Source organism: Scyliorhinus torazame, chromosome 11 (assembly GCF_047496885.1).
Source record: "Scyliorhinus torazame isolate Kashiwa2021f chromosome 11, sScyTor2.1, whole genome shotgun sequence".
Classification (NCBI taxonomy): Eukaryota; Metazoa; Chordata; class Chondrichthyes; order Carcharhiniformes; family Scyliorhinidae; genus Scyliorhinus; species Scyliorhinus torazame.
In genome coordinates, this window is record NC_092717.1 from 147,038,884 (window position 1) to 147,061,896 (window position 23,013).

A 23,013-nucleotide genomic window follows, 5' to 3' on the forward strand; every position below is an offset into this window, starting at 1 on the left:
ACTAGTTTTATTATTATTAAAATGCAAAGAGGAACGGATAGATAATGTAGACGAGTAGCCAAACTATTTGCAACATTTCCTCAATACTGCACAAATTAAAGAAGTAGACTCTTGATTTTGAAACTAAGGATGTAGCGTGTGGAGAAAGCATGTGAGGTCATGTTTTTGCAGTTTCAGAGGAACCAGAAGTTGAAAAGAATGCAGACAATAGTACTAAAATGGACAAGAAAAATTGTAATAGAAAGGTTGAACACTGCAGATCAGTGTGATTACATAACCAGTGACCAACTTTGATTCTTTGCAGGAAGTGTTAGAGTTTTAACAACAACAATGGATTACATTTATACATCTTTAATGTAAATTGTTCTAAGGTGCTTTCGTTAGACATGGAGCTGTATTCGGGTGCTGGATGGTCTTCATTTGTTATGGATGAATGCACGTTACAATCTGAATTTCTTGGCTGCAGCTTTAACAGTCTCAAGTAAACTCACCGGAGGCCAGAGCACAGAGCCCCTTAAATAGATGCAAATGGGTAATTTAAGACTCATTTGCATTTATTTACATCCACCTGCCGGTGCGCATCGTGGACATCGTTCATGCCGCCAGCGGGGGTTCAGAGCATGGCATTCAGATTTTCCTCCTACGCCCAATTCTCCGTCCCTTTGGGGAATGAATTCCAGGCATCTTGGGACGCAGAATTCCGCCCATTATTTCTTAGATAATTCTCCAGATATTCTTTAAGGCAACTTGACAAATACATGGATAGGATGAGTATAGAGGGATATGGCACTACGAAGTGATGAGGGTTTTGGCCAAGGATGGTATCATGACCAGCACAGGCTTGGAGGGCCGTAGTGCCTGTTACAGTGCTGTTTTGTTCTTTGTAGTGAGAGATGGAGGAGCACAGCTGCAGGGAAATCACATGTGCAAGAACTATAGTATGGTGATACCGGGGGTTTTGAACCCTTAGTCTGCTCTTAATGTTCTTATTCTTTTTGATGATTTTGATTTAACTGAGTGGCTGGAGTGGGAAGTTAAGTCAACCACATTGGAGTCAGACTGGTTAAAAGAAAAACAGGTTTCCTCCCCTAAAGGATATTCGGGTTTTACAATAAATCACTTATAACACTTTTAAAAAGTGAATTAATCGTCTTAAACTGTCATGTTGAAAATCTGTGTATTATTAGACCAGACCGTTGATTGCTAGTCCAGTAACAGAACCACCACACCACTTGTGTCCTGAATGTGCAAGGCCAGAGAATTGTCCTATTGCATAAGCGATTCTATATGTTTATTGTTTTTTGTGGGTGTTTATGGTTTCCCAGAATTGTGCCCATTTTTAATGAATCACCACATGACTTGGAGCAGCTATTTTAGAGGGAATATGCACCTGGGCCAGGATTCCACATCTGACTCGTGTCTCTTTAAATAGTTTTCCCTGTTCTTCTCCAATTACATTTGAGGAAAATAGCATGATGAGACAAGCTATGGAAATGGATGTTATCTTTTTGTGTTGAGCAAGTCAGGAAAAATGCTTAGTTCATGAGGTTAGAAATGATAAAGATCGATCACTCAGCTATTACTGACACATAGAGACCAATGGTTTTTACAGTTGCCCCATCAGGACATCCTTAAGTCTGGCTTATGTCCTGAACAGGTATCAAGGGTATGGCTGGTATGTTGTCTATCTTTTCGAAACCTCAATGTTAATAACCAGCATTATAGTTACCTTTATTTAGGGCAGCAAGGTGGCACAGTGGGTTAGCCCTGTTGCCTCACGGCGCCGAGGTCCCTGGTTCGATCCTGGCTCTGGGTCACTGTCTGTGTGGAGTTTGCACATTCTCCGCGTGTTTGCGTGGGTTTCACCTCCACAACCCAAAGATGCGCAGGCTAGGTGAATTGGCCACGCTAAATTGCCCCTTAATTGGAAAAAAATGAATTGGGCACTCTAAAACTTTTTTTTTTTTAAATAGTTACCTTTATTTAATTATGACGGATACTTTATTGATTTTCCTTTTGCTAAGTGGACTTCAAAGCACAAAGATGTGTGGCTTAAAAAAGAGGCTTGCATGTATATGCCTGGCAGTAATTCTTTATTGTGTATTTCTAATCTATCAGGCAGCTGATGGGGCAGGGTTATTTGAGGGCTCTTGCATCAAATTTTCATGGCACGGTACAAACTAACGGTTTTCATCCCAATATATCTCTGAATTTTGACACATTTATTATTTGCAATGGAGGGTGTAAGTTTTAATAGTGTTTTGGCCCAGTGAAATCTGTTTTATAATGGCATCATTAACAATTTGTGCGAGGCATCAGGCATCCTGCCATCTACAAGGGATGATGGCCACATAGCAAACAATCCATTTCAGTGGGTGTCTTCATTTGGTGCAATTTTACCAATATCTGTAAAGACAATTCTTGAGAGGCAGGTTCTGCCATAAGCACAGGACTTGAAGCTGCCAAGTGACATTGTGTGCAGTTGTTTTCAACATTGCTGGCCACTGCCAAGCTGCTCTAGCTGCATTATGGTAATACATGCCAGCCCATAGGAGTTATCATCATTTTCCTCTTTTACTTGCTAGTGATTCTCGGGTATAATAGTCCATGTTTAGGGCCTCCATACTGCCCTTGCAAGCATCCTTGGCCACCCTATTGGCTGTTGGGCTCCAGCTACCCCAGTAACCTCAAAATTCTTGAGTATGTGACTGTCTGCTACCCTGTGGCCATGCCCAATCCACCAAAGCTACCTCTGATTAGTGCCAACACACTTGGGAGCTCAGTCTTTGAGAGGACTGCCACATCTGAGATTTTGGTCTGCCAGATATACTGACAATGCACCTCCGGCAACGAAGATGGAAATGATTGAACCTTTTACTGTACATCACCCACCCATGTCCGTCATCTCTCCTAGATGACATCAAGGGATGATATCTGGTTTCAACTCAGGCATACTGCAGTCATGAGCGGGAAGAGAAAAAGTTGTGATTAATAACACCAGTGCTTTAATATTATTTGTTTGTTATCATATATTTTTAGAAAACAAATCTTGTTTATTGAAAGGTATTTGGAATTTGAGAAGATGATTACAAAATCTTTATTCATTTTTCTCATTGTAAAAATCTACTCCAAAGATAATGAATGAATGTATGATACATTTCAGAGGAAGTCTCCGTCTTAGTGAGACACAATGATTAGATTACCTGTGCTTTTCTTTGTCTAAAAGTCCCAAACTATTGTATAGAATGATTATTTTTGCATCTTCACTAGATATTATTTTAGTGTGAAATAATTAGCTGCCTTCTGGATGCTTCAGCCTCTTCGAGTTGCCTATTGATGGAAACCCCTTCACTCATTTTCTCCCTTTCAACCACATTTTCTTTGCTATGAGGAGAAATGTCTTCATTCAAAGGGTTGTGAATTCTCTAGGCGGTTGTGAATGCTTTATACGTTTAAGGCTAGGATAGACAGATATTTGGTGTTTCAGAATTGAGGGAGCTGATTGGAAAGTGGACTTGAACCCCAAGATCAGATATGATCATATTGAATGGCAAAACAACAGACCATGTGGCCTACTCCTATTTCTTGTGTTCTTCTCCAGTGAACCCAAACCTCAGGAGCCCTCTATATAGTGCTGCTATATACTACCTGCTACATGTTGCCTACCATTGTACATGTATCCTGCACTTCAAGAAAGGTAAAACTTGAATACTTAGTTAAAGCAACATATAATAATCAAAACCATTATTTACGATTTTCAGGAAAAGTCAACAGAATTGCAAACTCAGATCCTCAAGGTGGTTATAGATAGAAGCTTCAGGGATGTAGTTACTCCAAAGAATAAAGATAGATAGCTGACGGTGAGAGGGGCTGGGAGGAAGCTGTCAGTACAGGAATCCCCTGTGGTTGTTCCCCTTAGTAACAAGTATACCGCTTTGGATACTGTTGGGGGAGGGGAGGGACTTACCAGGGGTAAGCCATGGGGTGCAGGTCTCTGGCACAGAGTCTGTCCCTGTTGCTCAGAAAGGAAGGGGGGAGAGGAGTAGAGCATTAGTCATTGGAGACTCCATAGTTAGGGGGATAGATAGGAGATTCTGTGGGAACGAGAGAGACCCGCGGTTGGTGTGTTGCCTCCCAGGTGCCAGTATATCTCAGATCGTGTTTTCGGGATCCTTAAGGGGGAGGGGGAGCAGCTCCAAGTCGTGGTCCACATAGGTACCAACGACATAGGTAGGAAAAGTGATAGGGATGTAAGGCAGGAATTCAGGGAGCTAGGGTGGAAACTTAGATCTAGGACAAACAGAGTTATTATCTCTGGGTTGTTACCCATAAGACCATAAGACATAGGAGCGGAAGTAAGACCATAAGACATAGGAGCGGAAGTGAGGCCTTCGGCCCATCGAGTCCACTCCACCATTCACTCATGGCTGATTTCAACTCCATTTACCCGCTCTCTCTCCATAGCCTTTAATTCCTCGAGAAATCAAGAATTTATCAACTTCTGTCTTAAAGACACTCAACGTCCCGGCCTCCACCGCCCTGTGTGGCAATGAATTCCACAGACCCACCACTCTCTGGCTGAAGAAATTTCTCCTCATCTCTGTTCTAAAGTGACTCCCTTTTATTCTAAGGCTATGCCCCCGGGTCCTAGTCTCCCCTGCTAATGGAAACAACTTCCCTACGTCCACCCTATCTAAGCCATTAATTATCTTGTAAGTTTCTATTAGATCTCCCCTCAACCTCCTAAACTCCAATGAATATAATCCCAGGATCCTTAGACGTTCATCGTATGTTAGGCCTACCATTCCTGGGATCATCGATGTGAATCTCCGCAGGACCCGCTCCAGTGCCAGTATGTCCTTCCTGAGGCGTGGGGCCCAAAATTGCTCACAGTATTCTAAATGGGGCCTAACTAGTGCTTTATAAAGCTTCAGAAGTACATCCCTGCTTTTATATTCCAAGCCTCTTGAGATAAATGACAACATTGTATTTGCTTTCTTAATTACGGACTCAACCTGCAAGTTTACCTTCAGAGAATCCTGGACGAGGACTCCCAAGTCCCTTTGCACTTCAGCATTATGAATTTTGTCACCCTTTAGAAAATAGTCCATGCCTTTATTCTTTTTTCCAAAGTGCAAGACCTCGCACTTGCCAACGTTGAATTTCATCAGCCATTTCTTGGACCACTCTCCTAAACTGTCGCAATCTTTCTGCAGCCTCCCCACCTCCTCAATACTACCTGCCCCTCCACCTATCTTTGTACCATCGGCAAACTTAGCCAGAATGCCCCAGTCCCGTCATCTAGATCGTTAATATATAAAGAGAACAGCTGTGGCCCCAACACTGAACCTGCGGGACACCACTCGTCACTGGTTGCCATTCCGAAAAAGAACCTTTTATCCCAACACTCTGCCTTCTGCCTGACAGCCAATCGTCAATCCATGTTAGTACCTTGCCTCGAATACCATGGGCCCTTATTTTACTCCGCAGTCTCCCGTGAGGCACCTTATCAAAGGCCTTTTGGAAGTCAAGATCGATAACATCCATTGGCTCTCCTTGGTCTAACCTATTTGTTATCTCTTCAAAGAACTCATAACAGGTTTGTCAAGCACGACCTCCCCTTACTAAATCCATGCTGACTTGTCCTAATCCGACCCTGCACTTCCAAGAATTTAGAAATCTCATCCTTAACGATGGATTCTAGAATCTTGCCAAAAACCGAGGTTAGGCTAATTGGCCTATAATTTTCCATCTTTTTTCTTGTTCCCTTCTTGAACAGGGGGGTTACAACTGCGATTTTTCCAATCCTCTGGGACTTTCCCTGACTCCACTGACTTTTGAAAGATCATAACTAACGCCTCCGCTATTTCTTCAGCTTTTTCCTTTAGAACTCTAGGATGTAGCTCATCTGGGCCCGGAGATTTATCAATTTTTAGACCTCTTAGTTTCTCTAGCAGTTTCTCCTTTGTGGTGGCTACCATATTCAACTCTGCCCCCTGACTCTCCTGAATTGTTGGGATATTACTCATGTCTTCTACTGTGAAGACTGACGCAAAGTACTTATTTAGTTCCTCAGCTATTTCCTTGTCTCCCATCACTAGATTACCAGCGTCATTTTGGAGCGGCCCACTGTCTACCTTTGCCTCCCGTTTGTTTTTAATGTATTTAAAGAAACTTTTACTATCATTCCTAATGTTACTGGCTAGCCTACCTTCATATTTGATCCTCTCTTTCCTTATTTCTCTCTTTGTTATCCTCTGTTTGTTTTTGTAGCCTTCCCAATCTTCTGACTTCCCACTAGTCTTTGCCACATTATAGGCTTTCTCTTGCTTTGATGCATTCCCTGACCTCCTGTGTCAGCCATGGCTGCCTAATCCCCCCTCTGATAACCTTTCTTTGGGATGAACCTCTGTACTGTGTCCTCAATTACTCCCAGAAACTCCTGCCATTGCTGTTCTACTGTCTTTCCCACTAGGCTCTGCTCCCAGTCAATTTTCGTCAGTTCTTCCCTCATGCCCCTGTAGTTACCTTTATTTAACTGTAACACCTTTACATCTGATTCTACATTCTTTCTTTCAAATTGCAGACTGAATTCTACCATATTATGATCACTGCCTCCTAAGTGCTCCCTTACTTTAAGATCTTTTATCAAGTCACGCTCATTACATAACACTAAGTCCAGAATGGCCTGTTCCCTCGTGGGCTCCATCACAAGCTGTTCCAAAAAGCCCTCCTGTAAACATTCAATGAATTCCCTTTCTTTGGGTCCTCTGGCAACATTATTTACCCAGTCCACCTGCATACTGAAGTCCCCCATGATCACTGTGACCTTGCCTTTCTGACATGCCCTTTCTATTTCGTGGTGCATTTTGTGCCCCTGGTCCTGACCACTGTTAGGAGGCCTGTACATAACTCCCATTATGGTTTTTTGCCTTTGTGGTTCCTCAACTCTACCCACACAGACTCCACATCATCTGACCCTATGTCGTTTAGTGCTATTGATTTAATTTCATTCCTAACTAACAAGGCAATCCCTCCCCCTCTGCCCACCTCTCTGTCTTTTCGATAGGTTGTGAATCCCTGGATCTTTTCGATAGGTTGTGAATCCCTGGATGTTTAAATGCCAGTCCTGAACCCCCTGCAACCACGTCTCTGTGATGCCTACCACATCATACCTGCCAGTCACAATCTGGGCCACAAGCTCATCTACCTTGTTCTGTACACTGCGCGCATTTAAATATAGCACCTTTAATTCTTTATTGACCGTCCCATTTTGTTTTCTTAGTGTGGTGGACCTTGGTTTACTGAGCCTTTCCATACACTGTGTCATATTTTGTGAGATGGGGACTATTGTAACCTCTCCTGAGTTCTGTCTTTTCGTGCTTTTTTGTATTCCTAAGCAGCTACGTTTCCCACTGATTACTTCACCTCTTGGTTCCCTGACATTCCCTTCCCCCCCAATCTTTAGTTTAAAGTCCTATTGACCACCCTATTTACTCTTTTCGCCAGAACAGTGGTCGCCCCGTCCCAAAACTGATGCCAGTGTCCCATGAAAAGGAACCCCTCTTTCCCACACCACTCTTTCAGCCACGTGTTAACGTCCCTTATTCTTGCCTCCCTATGCCAATTTGCACGTGGCTCGGGCAGTAATCCGGAGATTATGACCCTTGAGGACCTGTTTTTAAATTTGAATACCAGCTCTTTATAATCTCTAAACAGGTCCTCTTTCCTAGACTTGCCCATGCCACGTGCTAGCAAGACGAGGAATAGGGAGAGAGAGGAGTTGAACACTTGGCTACAGGGATGGTGCAGGAGGGAGGTTTTCAGATTTCTGGATAATTGGGGCTCATTCTGGGGTCGGTGGGACCTCTACAAACGGGATGGTCTACACCTGGACCAGAGGGGTACCAATATCCTTGGGGGGGGGGTGGGGGGGGGGAGAATTTGCTAATGCTCTTCGGGAGGGTTTAAACTAGTTCAGCAAGGGATTGGGAACCTGAATTGTAGCTCCACTATACAGGCGGTTGAGAGTAGTGAGGTCATGAGTAACGTTTCAAAGTTCCTGGAGTGTACGGGCAGGCAGGAAGGTGGTTTAAAGTGTGTCTTCTTCAATGCCAGGAGCATCCGGACTAAGGTGGGTGAACTTGCGGCATGGGTTGGTACCTGGGACTTCGATGTTGTGGCCATTTCGGAGCAGGGACAGGAATAGTTGTTGCAGGTGCCGGGATTTAGATATTTCAGTAAGCGCAGGGAAGGTGGTAAAAGAGGGGGAGGGGTGGCATTGTTAGTCAAGGACAGTATTACGGTGGCAGAAAGGACGTTTGATGAGGACTCGTCTACTGAGGTCGTATGGGCTGAGGTTAGAAACAGGAAAGGAGAGGTCACCCTGTTGGGGGTTTTCTATAGGCCTCCGAATAGTTCCAGAGATGTAGAGGAAAGGATTGCAATGATGATTCTGGAAAGGAGCGAAAGCAACAGGGTAGTTGTTATGGGGGACTTTAACTTTCCAAATATTGACTGGAAACGCTATAGTTCGAGTACTTTAGATGGGTCTGTTTTTGTCCAATGTGTGCAGGAGGGTTTCCTGACACAGTATGTAGATAGGCCAACGAGAGGCGAGGCCATATTGGATTTGGTACTGGGTAATGAACCAGGACAGGTGTTAGATTTGGAGGTAGTGATCACAATTCGATTACATTTACTTTAGTGATGGAAAGGGATAGGTATATACCGCAGGGCAAGAGTTATATCTGGGGGAAAGGCAATTATGATGCGATGAGGCAAGACTTAGGATGCATCGGATGGAGAGGAAAACTGCAGGGGATGGGCACAATGGAAATGCGGAACAGCTACTGCGTGTCCTTGATAAGTATGCACCTGTCAGGCAGGGAGGAAGTGGTCGAACGAGGGAACCGTGGTTTACTAAAGCAGTCGAAACACTTGTCAAGAGGAAGAAGGAGGCTTATGTAAAGATGCGACATGAAGGTTCAGTTAGGGCGCTCAAGAGTTACAAGTTAGCTAGGAAGGACCTAAAGAGAGAGCTAAGAAGAGCCAGGAGGGGTCATGAGAAGTCTTTGGTAGGTAGGATCAAGGATAACCCTAAAGCTTTCTATAGATATGTCAGGAAAAAAAGAATGACTAGGGTAAGAGGGCCATTCAAGGACAGTAGTGGGAAGTTGTGCTTGGAGTCCGAGGAGATAGGTGAGGTGCTAAATGAATATTTTTCGTCAGTATTCACACAGGAAAAAGACAATGTTGTCGAGGAGAATACTGAGATTCAGGCTACTAGACTAGAAGGGCTTGAGGTTCATAAGGAGGAGGTGTTAACAATTCTGGAAATGGTGAAATTAGATAAGTCCCCTGGGCCGGATGGGATTTATCCTAGGATTCTTTGGGAAGCTAGGGAGGAGATTGCTGAGCCTTTGGCTTTGATCTTTAAGTCATCTTTGTCAACAGGAATAGTGCCAGAAGACTGGAGGATAGCAAATGTTGTCCCTTTGTTCAAGAAGGGGAGTAGAGACAACTCCAATAACTATAGACCAGTGAGCCTTACTTCTGTTGTGGGCAAAGTCTTGGATAGGTTTATAAGAGATAGGATGTATAATCATCGGAAAGGAAGAATTTGATTAGGGATAGTTAATACGGTTTTGTGAAGGATAGGTCGTGCCTCACTAACGTTATTGAGCTCTTTGAGAAGGTGAACAAACAGGTGGATGAGGGTAAAGCAGTTGATGTGGTGTGCATGGATTTCAGTAAAGTGTTTGATAAGGTTCCCCACGGTAGGCTACTACAGAAAATACGGAGGCATAGGATTCAGGGTGATTTAGCAGTTTGGATCAGAAATTGGCGAGCTGGAAGAAGACAAAGGGTGGTGGTTGATGGGAAATGTTCAGACTGGAGTCCAGTTACTAGTGGTGTACCACAAGGATCCGTTTTGGGGCCACTGCTGTTTGTCATTTTTATAAATTACCTGGAGTAGGGTGTAGAAGGATGGGTGAGTACATTTGCAGATGACACTAAAGTCGGTGGAGTTGTGGACAGTGCGGAAGGATGTTACATGTTACAGAGGGACATAGATAAGCTGCAGCGCTGGACTGAGAGGTGGCAAATGGAGTTTAATGCAGAAAAGTGTGAGGTGATTCATTTTGGAAGGAATAACAGGAATACAGAGTACTGGGCTAATGGTAAGATTCTTGGTAGTGTGGATGAGCAGAGAGATCTCGGTGTCCATGTACACAGATCCCTGAAAGTTGCCACCCAGGTTGAGAGGGTTGTTCAGAAGGCGTACGGTGTGTTAGCTTTTATTGGTAGAGGGATTGAGTTTCGGAGCCATGAGGTTATGTTGCAGCTGTACAAAACTCTGTTGCGGCTGCATTTGGAGTATTGCGTGCAATTCTGGTCGCCGCATTATAGGAAGGATGTGGAAGTGTTGGAAAGGGTGCAGAGGAGATTTACCAGAATGTTGCCTGGTATGGAGGGAAGATCTTATGAGGAAAGGCTGAGGGACTTGAGTCTGTTTTCGTTAGAGAGAAGAAGGTTAAGAGGTGACTTAATTGAGGCATGCAAGATGATCAGAGGATTGGATAGGGTGGACAGTGAGAGCCTTTTTCAAAGAACAAAGAACAAAGAAATGTACAGCACAGGAACAGGGCCTTCGGCCCTCCAAGCCCGTGCCGACCATGCTGCCCGACTAAACTACAATCTTCTACACTTCCTGGGTCCGTATCCTTCTATTCCCATCCTATTCCTATATTTGTCAAGATGCCCCTTAAATGTCCCTATCGTCCCTGCTTCCACGACCTCCTCCGGTAGCGAGTTCCAGGCACCCACTACCCTCTGCGTTAAAAAACTTGCCTCGTACATCTACTCTAAACCTTGCCCCTCTCACCTTAAACCTATGCCCCCTAGTAATTGACCCCTCTACCCTGGGGAAAAGCCTCTGACTATCCACTCTGTCTATCCACTCTGTCTATGCCCCTCATAATTTTGTATACCTCTATCAAGTCTCCCCTCAACCTCCTTCGTTCCAGTGAGAACAAACCGAGTTTATTCAACCGCTCCTCATAGCTAATGCCCTCCATACCAGGCAACATTCTGCTAAATCTCTTCTGCACCCTCTCTAAAGCCTCCACATCCTTCTGGTAGTGTGGCGACCAGAATTGAACACTATACTCCAAGTGTGGCCTAACTAAGGTTCTATACAGCTGCAACATGACTTGCCAATTCTTATACTCAATGCCCCGGCCAATGAAGGCAAGCATGCCGTATGCCTTCTTGACTACCTTCTCCACCTGTGTTGCCCCTTTCAATGACCTGTGGACCTGTACTCCTAGATCTCTTTGACTTTCAATACTCTTGAGGGTTCTACCATTCACTGTATATTCCCTACCTGCATTAGACCTTCCAAAATGCATTACCTCACATTTGTCCGGATTAAACTCCATCTGCCATCTCTCCGCCCAAGTCTCCAGACAATCTAAATCCTGCTGTATCCTCCGACAGTCCTCATCGCTATCCGCAATTCCACCAACCTTTGTGTCGTCTGCAAACTTACTAATCAGACCAGTTACATTTTCCTCCCAATCATTTATATATACTACAAAGAGCAAAGGTCCCAGCACTGATCCCTGTGGAACACCACTGGTCACAGCCCTCCAATTAGAAAAGCATCCCTCCATTGCTACTCTCTGCCTTCTATGGCCTAGCCAGTTCTGTATCCACCTTGCCAGCTCACCCCTGATCCCGTGTGACTTCACCTTTTGTACTAGTCTACCATGAGGGACCTTGTCAAAGGCCTTACTGAAGTCCATATAGACAACATCTACTGCCCTACCTGCATCAATGATCTTAGTGACCTCCTCGAAAAACTCTATTAAGTTAGTGAGACACGACCTCCCCTTCACAAAACCGTGCTGCCTCTCACTAATACGTCCATTTGCTTCCAAACAGAGGAACAACATTGGCTATTCTCCAGTCCTCCGGGACATCCCCTGAAGACAGTGAGGATCCAAAGATTTCTGTCAAGGCCTCAGCAATTTCCTCTCCAGCCTCCTTCAGTATTCTGGGGTAGATCCCATCAGGCCCTGGGGACTTATCTACCTTAATATTTTTTAAGACACCCAACACCTCGTCCTTTTGGATCTCAATGTGACCCAGGCTATCTACACCCCCTTCTCCAGACTCAACATCTACCAATTCCTTCTCTTTGGTGAATACTGATGCAACGTATTCATTTAGTACCTCGCGCATTTCCTCTGGCTCCACACATAGATTCCCTTGCCTATCCTTCATGTGGGCCAACCCTTTCCCTGGCTACCCTCTTGCTTTTTATGTACGTGTAAAAAGCCTTGGGATTTTCCTTAACCCTATTTGCCAATGTCTTTTCGTGACCCCTTCTAGCCCTCCTGACTCCTTGCTTAAGTTCCTTCCTACTTTCCTTATATTCCACGCAGGCTTCGTCTTTTAGCCCTGACAAATGCCTCCTTTTTCTTTTTGACGAGGCCTACAATATCACTCGTCATCCAAGGTTCCCAAAAATTGCCGTATTTATCTTTCTTCCTCACAGGAACATGCCGGTCCTGTATTCCTTTCAACTGCCACTTGAAAGCCTCCCACATGTCAGATGTTGATTTGCCCTCAAACATCCGCCCCCAATTTATGTTCTTCAGTTCCCGCCTAATATTGTTATAATTAGCCTTCCCCCAATTTAGCACATTCATCCTCGGACCACTCTTATCCTTGTCCACCAGTACTTTAAAACTTACTGAATTGTGGTCACTGTTACCGAAATGCTCCCCCACTGAAACATCTACCACCTGGCCGGGCTCATTCCCCAATACCAGGTCCAGTACCGCCCCTTCCCTAGTTGGACTGTCTACATATTGTTTTAAGAAGCCCTCCTGGATGCTCCTTACAAACTCCGCCCCGTCTAAGCCCCTGGCACTAAGTGAGTCCCAGTCAATATTGGGGAAGTTGAAGTCTCCCATCACCACAACCCTGTTGTTTTTACTCTTTTCCAAAATCTGTCTACCTATCTGCTCCTCTATCTCCCGCTGGCTGTTGGGAGGCCTGTAGTATACCCCCAACATTGTGACTGCACCCTTCTTATTCCTGATCTCTACCCATATAGCCTCACTGCCCTCTGAGGTGTCCTCTCCCAGTACAGCTGTGATATTCTCCCGAACAAGTAGCGCAACTCCACCTCCCCTTTTACATCCCCCTCTATCCCGCCTGAAACCTCTAAATCCTGGAACGTTTAGCTGCCAATCCTGCCCTTCCCTCAACCAGGTCTCTGTAATGGCAACACCATCATAGTTCCACGTACTAATCCAAGCTCTAAGTTCATCTGCCTTACCCGTAATGCTCCTTGCATTAAAACATATGCACTTCAGGCCACCAGGCCCGCTGTGTTCAGCAACTTCTCCCTGTCTGCTCTGCCTCAGAGCCACACTGTCCCTATTCCCTAGTTCTCCCTCAATGCTCTCACCTTCTGATCTATTGCTCCCGTGCCCACCCCCCTGCCATACTAGTTTAAACCCTCCCGTGTGACACTAGCAAACCTCGCGGCCAGGATATTTATGCCTCCCCGGTTTAGATGCAACCCGTCCTTCTTATACAGGTCACACCTGCCCCGGAAGAGCTCCCAGTGGTCCAGATAATGGAAACCCTCCCTCCTACACCAGCTGTTTAGCCACGTGTTTAGCTGCTCTATCTTCCTATTTCTAGCCTCACTGGCACGTGGCACAGGGAGTAATCCCGAGATTATAACCCTCGAGGTCCTGTCTTTTAACTTTCTGCCTAGCTCCCTGAACTCCTGCTGCAGGACCTCATGCCCCTTCCTGCCTATGTCGTTAGTACCAATATGTACAACGACCTCTGCCTGTTTGCCCTCCCCCTTCAGGATGCCCTCTACCTGTTCGGAGACATCCTGGACCCTGGCACCAGGGAGGCAACATACCATCCTGGAGTCTCTTTCACGTCCACAGAAGCGCCTATCTGTGCCCCTGACTATAGAGTCCCCTATTACTATTACTCTTCTGCGCTTTGACCCTCCCTTCTGAACATCAGAGCCAGCCGTGGTGCCACTGCTCTGGCTGCTGCTGTTTTCCCCTGATAGGCTATCCCCCCCGACAGTATCCAAAGGGGTATATCTGTTTGAGAGGGGGACAACCACAGGGGATTCCTGCACTGACTGCCTGCCCTTTCTGGTGGTCACCCATTTCTCTGCCTGCACCTTGGGTGTGACCACATTTACATAACTGCGATCTATGACGCTTTCCGCCACCTGCATGCTCCTAAGTGCATCCAGTTGCTGCTCCAACCGAACCATGCGGTCTGTGAGGAGCTCCAGTTGGGTGCACTTTCTGCAGATGAAGCCATCCGGGACGCTGGAAGCCTCCCGGACCTGCCACATCCTCGGATGGTGATGTCTAGCACGAGGCGACATAGCTTTAAATTGAGGGGAGATAGATATAAGACAGATGTCAGAGGTAGGTTCTTTACTCAGAGAGTGGTAAGGGTGTGGAATGCCCTGCCTGCAACTGTAGTGGACTCGCCAACACTAAGGGCATTTAAATGGTCATTGGATAGACATATGGACGATAAAGGAATAGTGTAGATGGGCTTTAGAGTGGTTTCACAGGTCGGTGCAACATCGAGGGCTGAAGGGCCTGTACAGCGCTGTAATGTTCTATGTTCAAATTTCAGAATCCAAAAATTTCAAATGCTGTGGATGATGCTTATCTGAAATAAAAACAGAACATTCTGGAAACACAGCAAATCTAGCAGCATCCGTGGAGAGAGATGCAGAGATAGCATTTCAAGTATATAGGTTTTTGTCATAGCTGGAAAAAGTTACAGGTTTTAAGTAAGTATGTGAAGAAATGGAGGATGGGGGGGGGGAGGGGGGGAGGCGGAAGAAAACAAAGGAAGCTCTATTATTGAGCAGTAGGCAGGAGGGATTAAATGGCTGTATGATGTGTGTGCAAGGCAAAAGTAAATGGTAATGGGACAAGTAGAAAAAAACTAAAGATAGATCCAGAGGAAGTGTAAATGGGAAAGATGAAATCATAATCTACTGATTTTTTTTTTTTTTTCCCCCAAAGCTGTTTTGAAGATGCAAATTTAAGTGCAAAATGCATGTAAAAATGGTAGGCAAAATGTAATCGGTTGGAGGTGGTACAAAGCTGGCCCAAAACATTTTGGGCAGAGGTTATGATCTCAAACTGTTTAAAAACTCAGGAATGCATCCAAATGCTGTTGAAGGTGTTGCTAACTTTTGGTTGGCTTTTAAATCGTAATTTGCTCTGTTTGTTTAACCTTTGCTCTCGAGTCGCCAGGTATCTTTATGATAACGCCACGAGGTTCAAGTTCAAGTAATGATCAATAACTCAACACACCAATTAGTAAGATTCAAATCAAAACACATTTATTATACACAGTAAATCACTACTCATGCATAAACTGTACTTTCTAGGCTATTCCTATCACTAAAAGGCCTATACTTAGCTTCGGACTGGCCCACCAGATCAGGGGAACAAATGGCCTTTCGTTCGGGTCCTGAGTCTGCAGGATTCAAAAGCTGGTATGGACTGGTAGCTAGGAGCGCCTATCTCGTAGCGAACGTTGACTTGAGACTTACTTGGTTGATGGCAGCGAGGCCGGTCACTGTCGAGGGCTGGTTCAAGTTGCTGAGTGACCCTGCCAAAGAAGGACAATTTGAACTTGGGGGGGGCTTTACTTTATAGTCCCCAGGGGCTTCCCGTCCTTTGGGGCGGACCCCGTACCTGGTTCCAAGTGATTGGACTACTTTCCGATCACTTGGATCGATTTCTCCAATGCTGCAGCGGTGGCTCCCTGATCGCTGGGCGGTCCCTAAGTGTCCGTTGGACTTCCTTTCTCTTGGCTCCTGCTGGCGCCGAGGGGTCTGGCTTGGCTTTGCTTACCTTAACTGTTGCCATTGTGCCTGGGAATCGCACATTACTATATAGATGGCTGCTGGTTTCAGTGCTGTCTGGTTCCTTACAGGTCTCAATACACATGATTTCTGTATTTGCTAGTCTTTGCCTGTGTTGGCTGAATTTCCCTTCAGCCTTTGCGGTTCTCCATTTTAAGTCGGGAAGTGGCCAACTCAGGTGGCTATACTCCCTCCTTGTGATGTTAACGCGAAGCGTGAAGCATCACATAACTGCGTTGTCTTCATTCCCTGACCCGGCGAGCACTCTTCTATGGCCTCTACACTGAACATAACTGTGCAAGAAAAATTTTAACTAACAAATTCTAAGTGGCGCTATGTCAAAACAGGGACATGCATTACAAAATAATTTTAAAACGGTACCTCTAACTATCCTTAATAAACTACACTCACTAAACATTCAGTCATATTAACGTCCTAAACAATACAAAATAATAGCAGCTTTTACATTTTTCCTGGCTTGGCAGTCAAACACGGTCGTACAATCTTTCCATTTCTTTATTTACAGAAGAACGCAAACGCATGTCCTTTATTATAGATCGAGGGGTTCGGGGTCCTGGGGTTAACTGAACATGGGGATATTATTCTGTATACCGGGGTTCGAGCGCGGTAGGCTCTTCTTCTCCATTTCCTCATGCGGATAGTCTGCACGATGCTGCAGAGTATCGCCAACACTAATAGGACACCAATAGGGATTCGACTACGGAGGAAAGGGAGTACCACGTTATGAGCTTATCACACCATGATGGTGTATCGGAGACTATCTCGGGGTTCTGTGTGCTATGGGGAAGTGAATCATTAGCGGTTGGGGTCAGTGGGTTCGCTTTTGCGTGCAACCAGGTACAAATTGCCATATGCCGTCTTCATTGTTGTCGTCTTTCTCTTCTCTTCTCTTCCTTTCCATTTCGTCTCTTTTCCTGGGGCTTCTGGGGTTCTGTGGGATCAAGCATAGTGTCTGTTACTATCTTGGTTTAATATCTCGTCTGTTAGTATGTCTGTCCTTCAGTGCCAATTCTCCCTTTACAATTTGTCACCATGTGTGACTCCCTCATTTAAAAAAAAAAACGAATATTCAGGACAAGACACACTTAAAAATACTGAAACAGTGCGAGCCGTCTCGCAGGCTGTGCGATTTACCATCCAAATGTTTGAGGATGTAAATAGCATAGGGATGGCAACCTAAGGGTTGCCGGAAAACAAAACTTTTTAAACCAAAAGTGCCTAAATGAGGTGCGTATGGGCCGCGACGGGTAAGATTTGGATGGAATCCCCGGGTAGGACGGCGGCCAATGCCGTGTGTGCTCTACCCGAGCGTAGCTGACCAGAGGGGGGGTCCTCGGGCAGGGCGGAGACCAATGCCGTTTCTCCACTGCCTGAGCAACCGACAAGAACGGGCAAGAAATGTAGATATCGTAGGGGGTTGCCGTAAAGGTTCTACCTTCGAACCACAAGGGCGGTTATGAATGGGGGTCTGGCAAGCTCTCAGCCGTTTCGGCCGATGAGTGTGCTGGCAAGTTCTCATCAGTTTCTGCAGACAAATAAGGCGTGGGGCCGTGGAAAAATTTCCGATCTTACGTACAACATTTAACACTAACAGTAACAAACAACATTAAAGAACATGCTGCAGGTTCCATCAGAGAGGACACCGTTTTCTCCCAAGCGGTTCCTTTTTAAAACACCTCAGTTACCAGTTGTGAACAGGGTCGCAAAGGGGTTCTCGCTTTGGGAGTCAGACTCAAAGTCGTCATCTTCTCCTGGATGCCATACCCTTGAATATATAAGGGCTGATAGGGCTGCATGGTGCGATTTGGGGTCCATCTCATCGTTCCGGACGAGCCTGTATGAGTTGTCGCAGTGCCAAAAGGTGGTGTCTAGTTCTGTGGGGATGGAGTTGGGGTCGTAATCGTAGGGCGGTGGTCTTTGGTGGGGTTCATTGAGGAAGAGATCACTCAAATCATGGTCAGATTCGCTGGGTGTGGGTCCTGTTGCATGGGGATAGTAGGGAGACGTGCTGTGGCTATTGTCTGAGTCACAGTTGCCGTCGCTGCTGCTGCTGTCTGTGGGAGTTCCGGGGCGGAGTCTAGAGGTCGGGGGTGGAGTCGAGGGCGAGTCCGTGGATGTGGTGGGCGTGTTGGGAGCAGGTAGGGATACGTTGGCTGTGGGCGGGGCGTGGTCTGCTGCGTCGAGCATGACGTGATGTGCGTGGTTGGACTGTGGGCACATGCCTTAAGCTGGTTAATATGGAACCACGCAGTCTTTCCGTTGGGGTACTTAATTTATAGACGGAGGGGCTTACTTTGTCCGCAATGGAGTACGGACCCGAATACTTCGGTGACAGGAATGTGCTGGGGTTGTAAATTGAGAGCATGACCTGCTGTCCTACCTCAAACTCTGTCGCATGCACGGTCTTGTCAAAACAGGCCTTGCTCTGTTTCTTCCGTGTACCTAATCTTCCTGCGGCTGCTAGCTGAGCCATTTTCACATTCTCCACTAACTGCTTTACTGCGTTCTCGTGTGTGAGGGCCGTCACTTTGGGGCTGGTCAAGTCCAATCCTAATGAAAATTCTGTGCCTTTCATGGGGCATCCGGTCATGAGTGTGTGGGGTGTATCCTGTGGAAGTTGAGACCGTATTTCTCAAAAACATCAGCGCAAAAGGGAGGTCTGAATCCCAAGTGGTGTTATGTTGGACCATTTTTCTGAGGGTTGATTTTAGGGTCCGATTCATGCGCTCCACGATACCACTTGACTGGGGGTGGTATGCGATGTGGAATTTTTGGGTAATGCCAAATATCGTGAGGATGTTCTTCATGACACGTCCCTTAAAATGGGAACCTTGGTCGGATTCAATGCTGCGGGGAAGTCCCCATCTCGTAACGATGTGGTGGGTTAAGATCTGAGGCGTAATTCTCCCCAAACGGCGCGATGTCCGCCGACTGGCGCCCAAAACGGCGTCAATCAGACGGGCATCGCGCCGCCCCAAAGGTGCGGATTTCTCCGCATCTTTGGGGGCCGAGCCCCAACATTGAGGGGCTAGGCCGGCGGCGGAGGGATTTCCGCCCCGCCAGCTGGCGGAAATGGTGTTTGTTGCCCCGCCAGCTGGTGCGGAAATGACATGTCGCGGCGGCGCATGCGCGGGAGCGTCAGCGGCCGCTGACAGTTTCCCGCGCATGCGCAGTGGGGAGAGTCTCTTCCGCCTCCGCCATGGTGGAGACCGTTGCGGAGGCGGAAGGGAAAGAGTGCCCCCACGGCACAGGCCCCCCCGCGGATCGGTGGGCCCCGATCGCAGGCCTGGCCACCATGGGGGCACCCCCCGGGGTTAGATCGCCCCACGCCCCCCCCCCCCCCCCCCCCCCAGGACCCCGGAGCCCGCCCACGCCGCCTTGTCCCGCTGGTAAATAGCTACTCTAATTTACGCCGGTGGGACAGGCAATTTATCGGCGGGACTTCGGCCCATCCGGGCCGGAGAATCGAGCGGGGGGGCCCGCCAACCGGCGCGGCCCGATTCCCGCCCAATCTCTGGTACCGGAGACTTCGGCAACCGGCGGGGGCGGGATTCACGGCGGCCAACGGCCATTCTCCGACCCGCTGGGGGGGTCGGAGAATGACGCCCCTGGGCTGTGGTCTTTGCCGTGTTCGTTCTGGATGGGAATGCCTCTACCCATTTTGTAAAAGTGTCTATGATGACTAATACGTATTTGTAACCATTCCTGCAAGGGGGCAATGGTCCTATAAAATCGATCTGGAGGTTAGTCCAGGGGCCGTTATCGGGTCTGGTGTGACTAAGCTGAGCCTTCTTTGCGTATCTGTCCGGATTGTTCTGGGCACAGATAAGGCAATTCTCAACATAGTGCGTTACGTCTTCTTTTAAGCTTGGCCACCAACAGAGCTGCCTGAGGTGGGCTGTAGTGGGATCAATTCCCTGGTGTCCATGACTGTCATGGTATAAACAAATCAGTTGATTCCTGTCCTGTTCAGGAACCACATAAAGGGTGTCTTTTAACACTCATGTGTGGTCAGTGCATTTTAAAATCTATGATAGGGTGCTGTAAATCTTCCTTTCAAAATCTCCCTGAGATTGCTATCCTGCTTCTGGGCCTGCACTAAATTCTCTATTAGTCTGAGAGACCTGAACTGCATTCACTGGGACGCTTTCGGGGGGTGTCCAAAAGTATCCATGCCTGGAACCTGCTTTGGCCAGTGCGTCGGCTTTTACATTTCCAGGGGGGGAGGAACGGTGGTGACTGCGAACTTTAACGATTCCGAATGTCCTGTTCTGTGCTTTTTCTAAAATGTGACGGAGCAATGGGGCTGAAGGGAGGGGTTTTCCGTCTGCGGAAACAAATCCTCTTGCCTTCCACAGGAGTAGGAATTCTGTAAGGCTATTGCAGACATAGAGGCCGTCCGAGTAAAAGTCTGCTGGGCTGGGGAAGGAATTTGGGTGATCCACAATGTACTTGAACCTTATTGTTTGTCTGTGTCAAGCCAACTTGTTCATTTTAATGGATGCAACTAACAGAGAATGCAACTAACAGAGAAATGCAACAACCACAAAAACATCATGTGGTTTGCATTTTATCAAATTTTTCTTCCTCCCCATGATATAGAATACTGCATGGCCTATTTTTCGCCTGAGCATTATTTCAATGAAACCCAGCATTTTTCTTGTACTTCTAAAAATGTTTCATCTGCATTAAAAAGTATCTTTAAGCTCACAATGAAATTACATTTCAGCTGTTCATGTTTGTGGAAATATTGCTTGTGGGACCCACATACAAATTTGGAGTAGGCCATTTAACCCCTCAAGCCTGCTCTGCCATTTGATACGATCAATGCTGTTCTGATTGTGGCCTCAACTCTACTATATCCTTTGGGTTCCTTGTCAATCAAAAATCCATCTAACTCAGCCCTAAAAATATTCATGACCCTGCCTCTACTGCCCTCTGGGGAAAGAGAATTCCACTTGCCAACGGCCCTCTCCTCCCCCTTAAATGGGAGACCCCATCATTTTTAATTTTGCCCCATAGTTTTTGTTTCTCCCATAAGCGGAATCATCCTCTCAGCATCCACTCAGTCAAATCTCCTCTGGACCTTGTATGTTGCAGTAACTTGACTTGTCATTCTTCTAAACTGCAAAGGTTTCAGGCCCATCCTGTCCAACTTTTCCTCCTAAAATAGTCTCCTCATCCCAGGAATCAGTCGAGTGAACTTTCTGTGAATTGCTTCCAATGCTATTGTATCATTTCGCAAGTGTGGAGACCAAACTGTATATAGTACTTCAGATGGGGTCTCATCAAAACCATGTACAACTGTAGCAAAACATCCCTACTTTTATATTCTATTCCCCTTGCAATAAACAACCACGTTCCATTTGCCTTCCTAATCACTTTCTACACTGCACACAAACTTTTTTGTGATTCAATTACCAGGACACGTAGATCCTGGGGCAGCATGGTAGCACAAGTGGATAGCACTGTGGCTTCACAGCGCCAGGGTCCCAGGTTCGATTCCCCGCTGGGTCACTGTCTGTGCGGAGTCTGCACGTTCTCCCCATGTCTGCGTGGGTTTCCTCCGGGTGCTCCGGTTTCCTCCCACAGTCCAAAGACGTGCAGGTTAGGTGGATTGGCCATGCTAAATTGCCCTTAGTGACCAAAAAGGTTAGGAGGGGTTATTGGGTTACGGGGATAGGGTGGAAGTGAGGGCTGAAGTGGGTCGGTGCAGACTCGATGGGCCGAATGGCCTCCTTCTGCACTGTATGTTCTATGTTCTATGTTCTATCCCTTTACTGCAGCCTTTTTCATGCTTCTTGCCAAAATATTTTCACATTTTCCCACATTATCCTCCAACTACCATTTATTTTTGTCTACTCAGTTAGCCTATCAAAATCCCATTTTAAACTATGTCCACCACAATTTAGTTTTCTAATTATCTTTGTGTCATTTGCAAATTTGGCAACCATCCATTGGTCCCTTCATCCAAGTCATTTATATGGATTGTAAATCGTTGAAGCCCCAGCACTGATCCTCGTGACTCAAAAATGACCCATTTATCCCTATTGCCTACTTCTTGTTAGCTGATCAATCCTCTATCCATGCTAATTTGTCACTTCCTATACCATGTGCTCTTGTGTGGTATCCTTTGATGTGGCACCTTATCAAATCCCTTTTCGGCTTGGTTGTGAGACAGTTTTTACAGCTATTCATCTGTTTTGTGGCAACATAGTTGACTGCAAATTCTTTGTTGACTTCGTTCATCTTTTCTGGAAAACCTGATGTGACCCAGGAAGGTTAGCTGCTCTGATATGTTTGAATACAAATTAGTCATAAGACCATAAGAAATGGGAACAAGAGTAGGCAGTTCGGCCCCTTGAGCCTGCTCTGTCATTCAATAGGACCATGGCTGATCCAACATTCCTCATGCCCCCACAGCTCTCTATGGCAAGGAGTTCCAAAGACTCAACCCCCTGAGAAAATAAATTCCTCCTCCTCTCATTCTTAAATTGCACTTCATTATTCTGAGACTATGGCCTCTGATCCTTGACTCTCCCATGAAGGGAAACACCCTCTCAGCATTTACCCTGTCAGCCCCCTTAAGAATCCGATATGTTTCAATGAGATTACCTCTCATTCTTCTAATGAGTAGAGTCCCAACCCGTTTAACCTTTGCTCATAAGACAATCCTTTATACCGGGGATCATCCTAGTGAACCTTCTCTGAACCACCGGCAATGAAATAATGCCTTTACTTAAATAAGGGGACCAAAAACTGCTCACAGTACTTCAGATGGGGTCTCACCAGTATCTTGTACAGTTGCAGCAAGATTTCCCTACTCTTAATACTCCAACCCCCTTGAAAGAAGGGCCAACATTCCATTACCTGTTGAATCTGTGTGCTAGCTTTCTGTGTTTCGTGCACAAGTACCCCCAGGCCCCTTTGTGTTGCAGTTTTCTGCAGTTTTTCTCCATCTAAATAATACTCCGTTCTTTTGTTCTCCCTTCCAAAATGAACAACTTCACATTTTCCCATATGTTCCATTTGCCAAC

The 23,013-nt window shown here is 46.2% G+C and overlaps 1 protein-coding gene across 2 annotated transcripts in view; it reads left to right on the forward strand.

Moving 5' to 3' along the window:
* rnf139 (ring finger protein 139) overlaps positions 1–23,013 on the forward strand; it is a 43,117-nt gene that overhangs the window by 14,425 nt on the left and 5,679 nt on the right. Inside the window, exon 2 of one of the 2 annotated variants that reach the window (XM_072467864.1) lies at positions 3,602–3,697. The exons of the other annotated variant lie outside the window; for it this stretch is intronic. Coding sequence (XP_072323965.1) covers positions 3,602–3,697 — 96 coding nt within the window. The remainder of the gene's footprint in view (positions 1–3,601; positions 3,698–23,013) is intronic. 2 annotated transcript variants of the gene reach the window in all.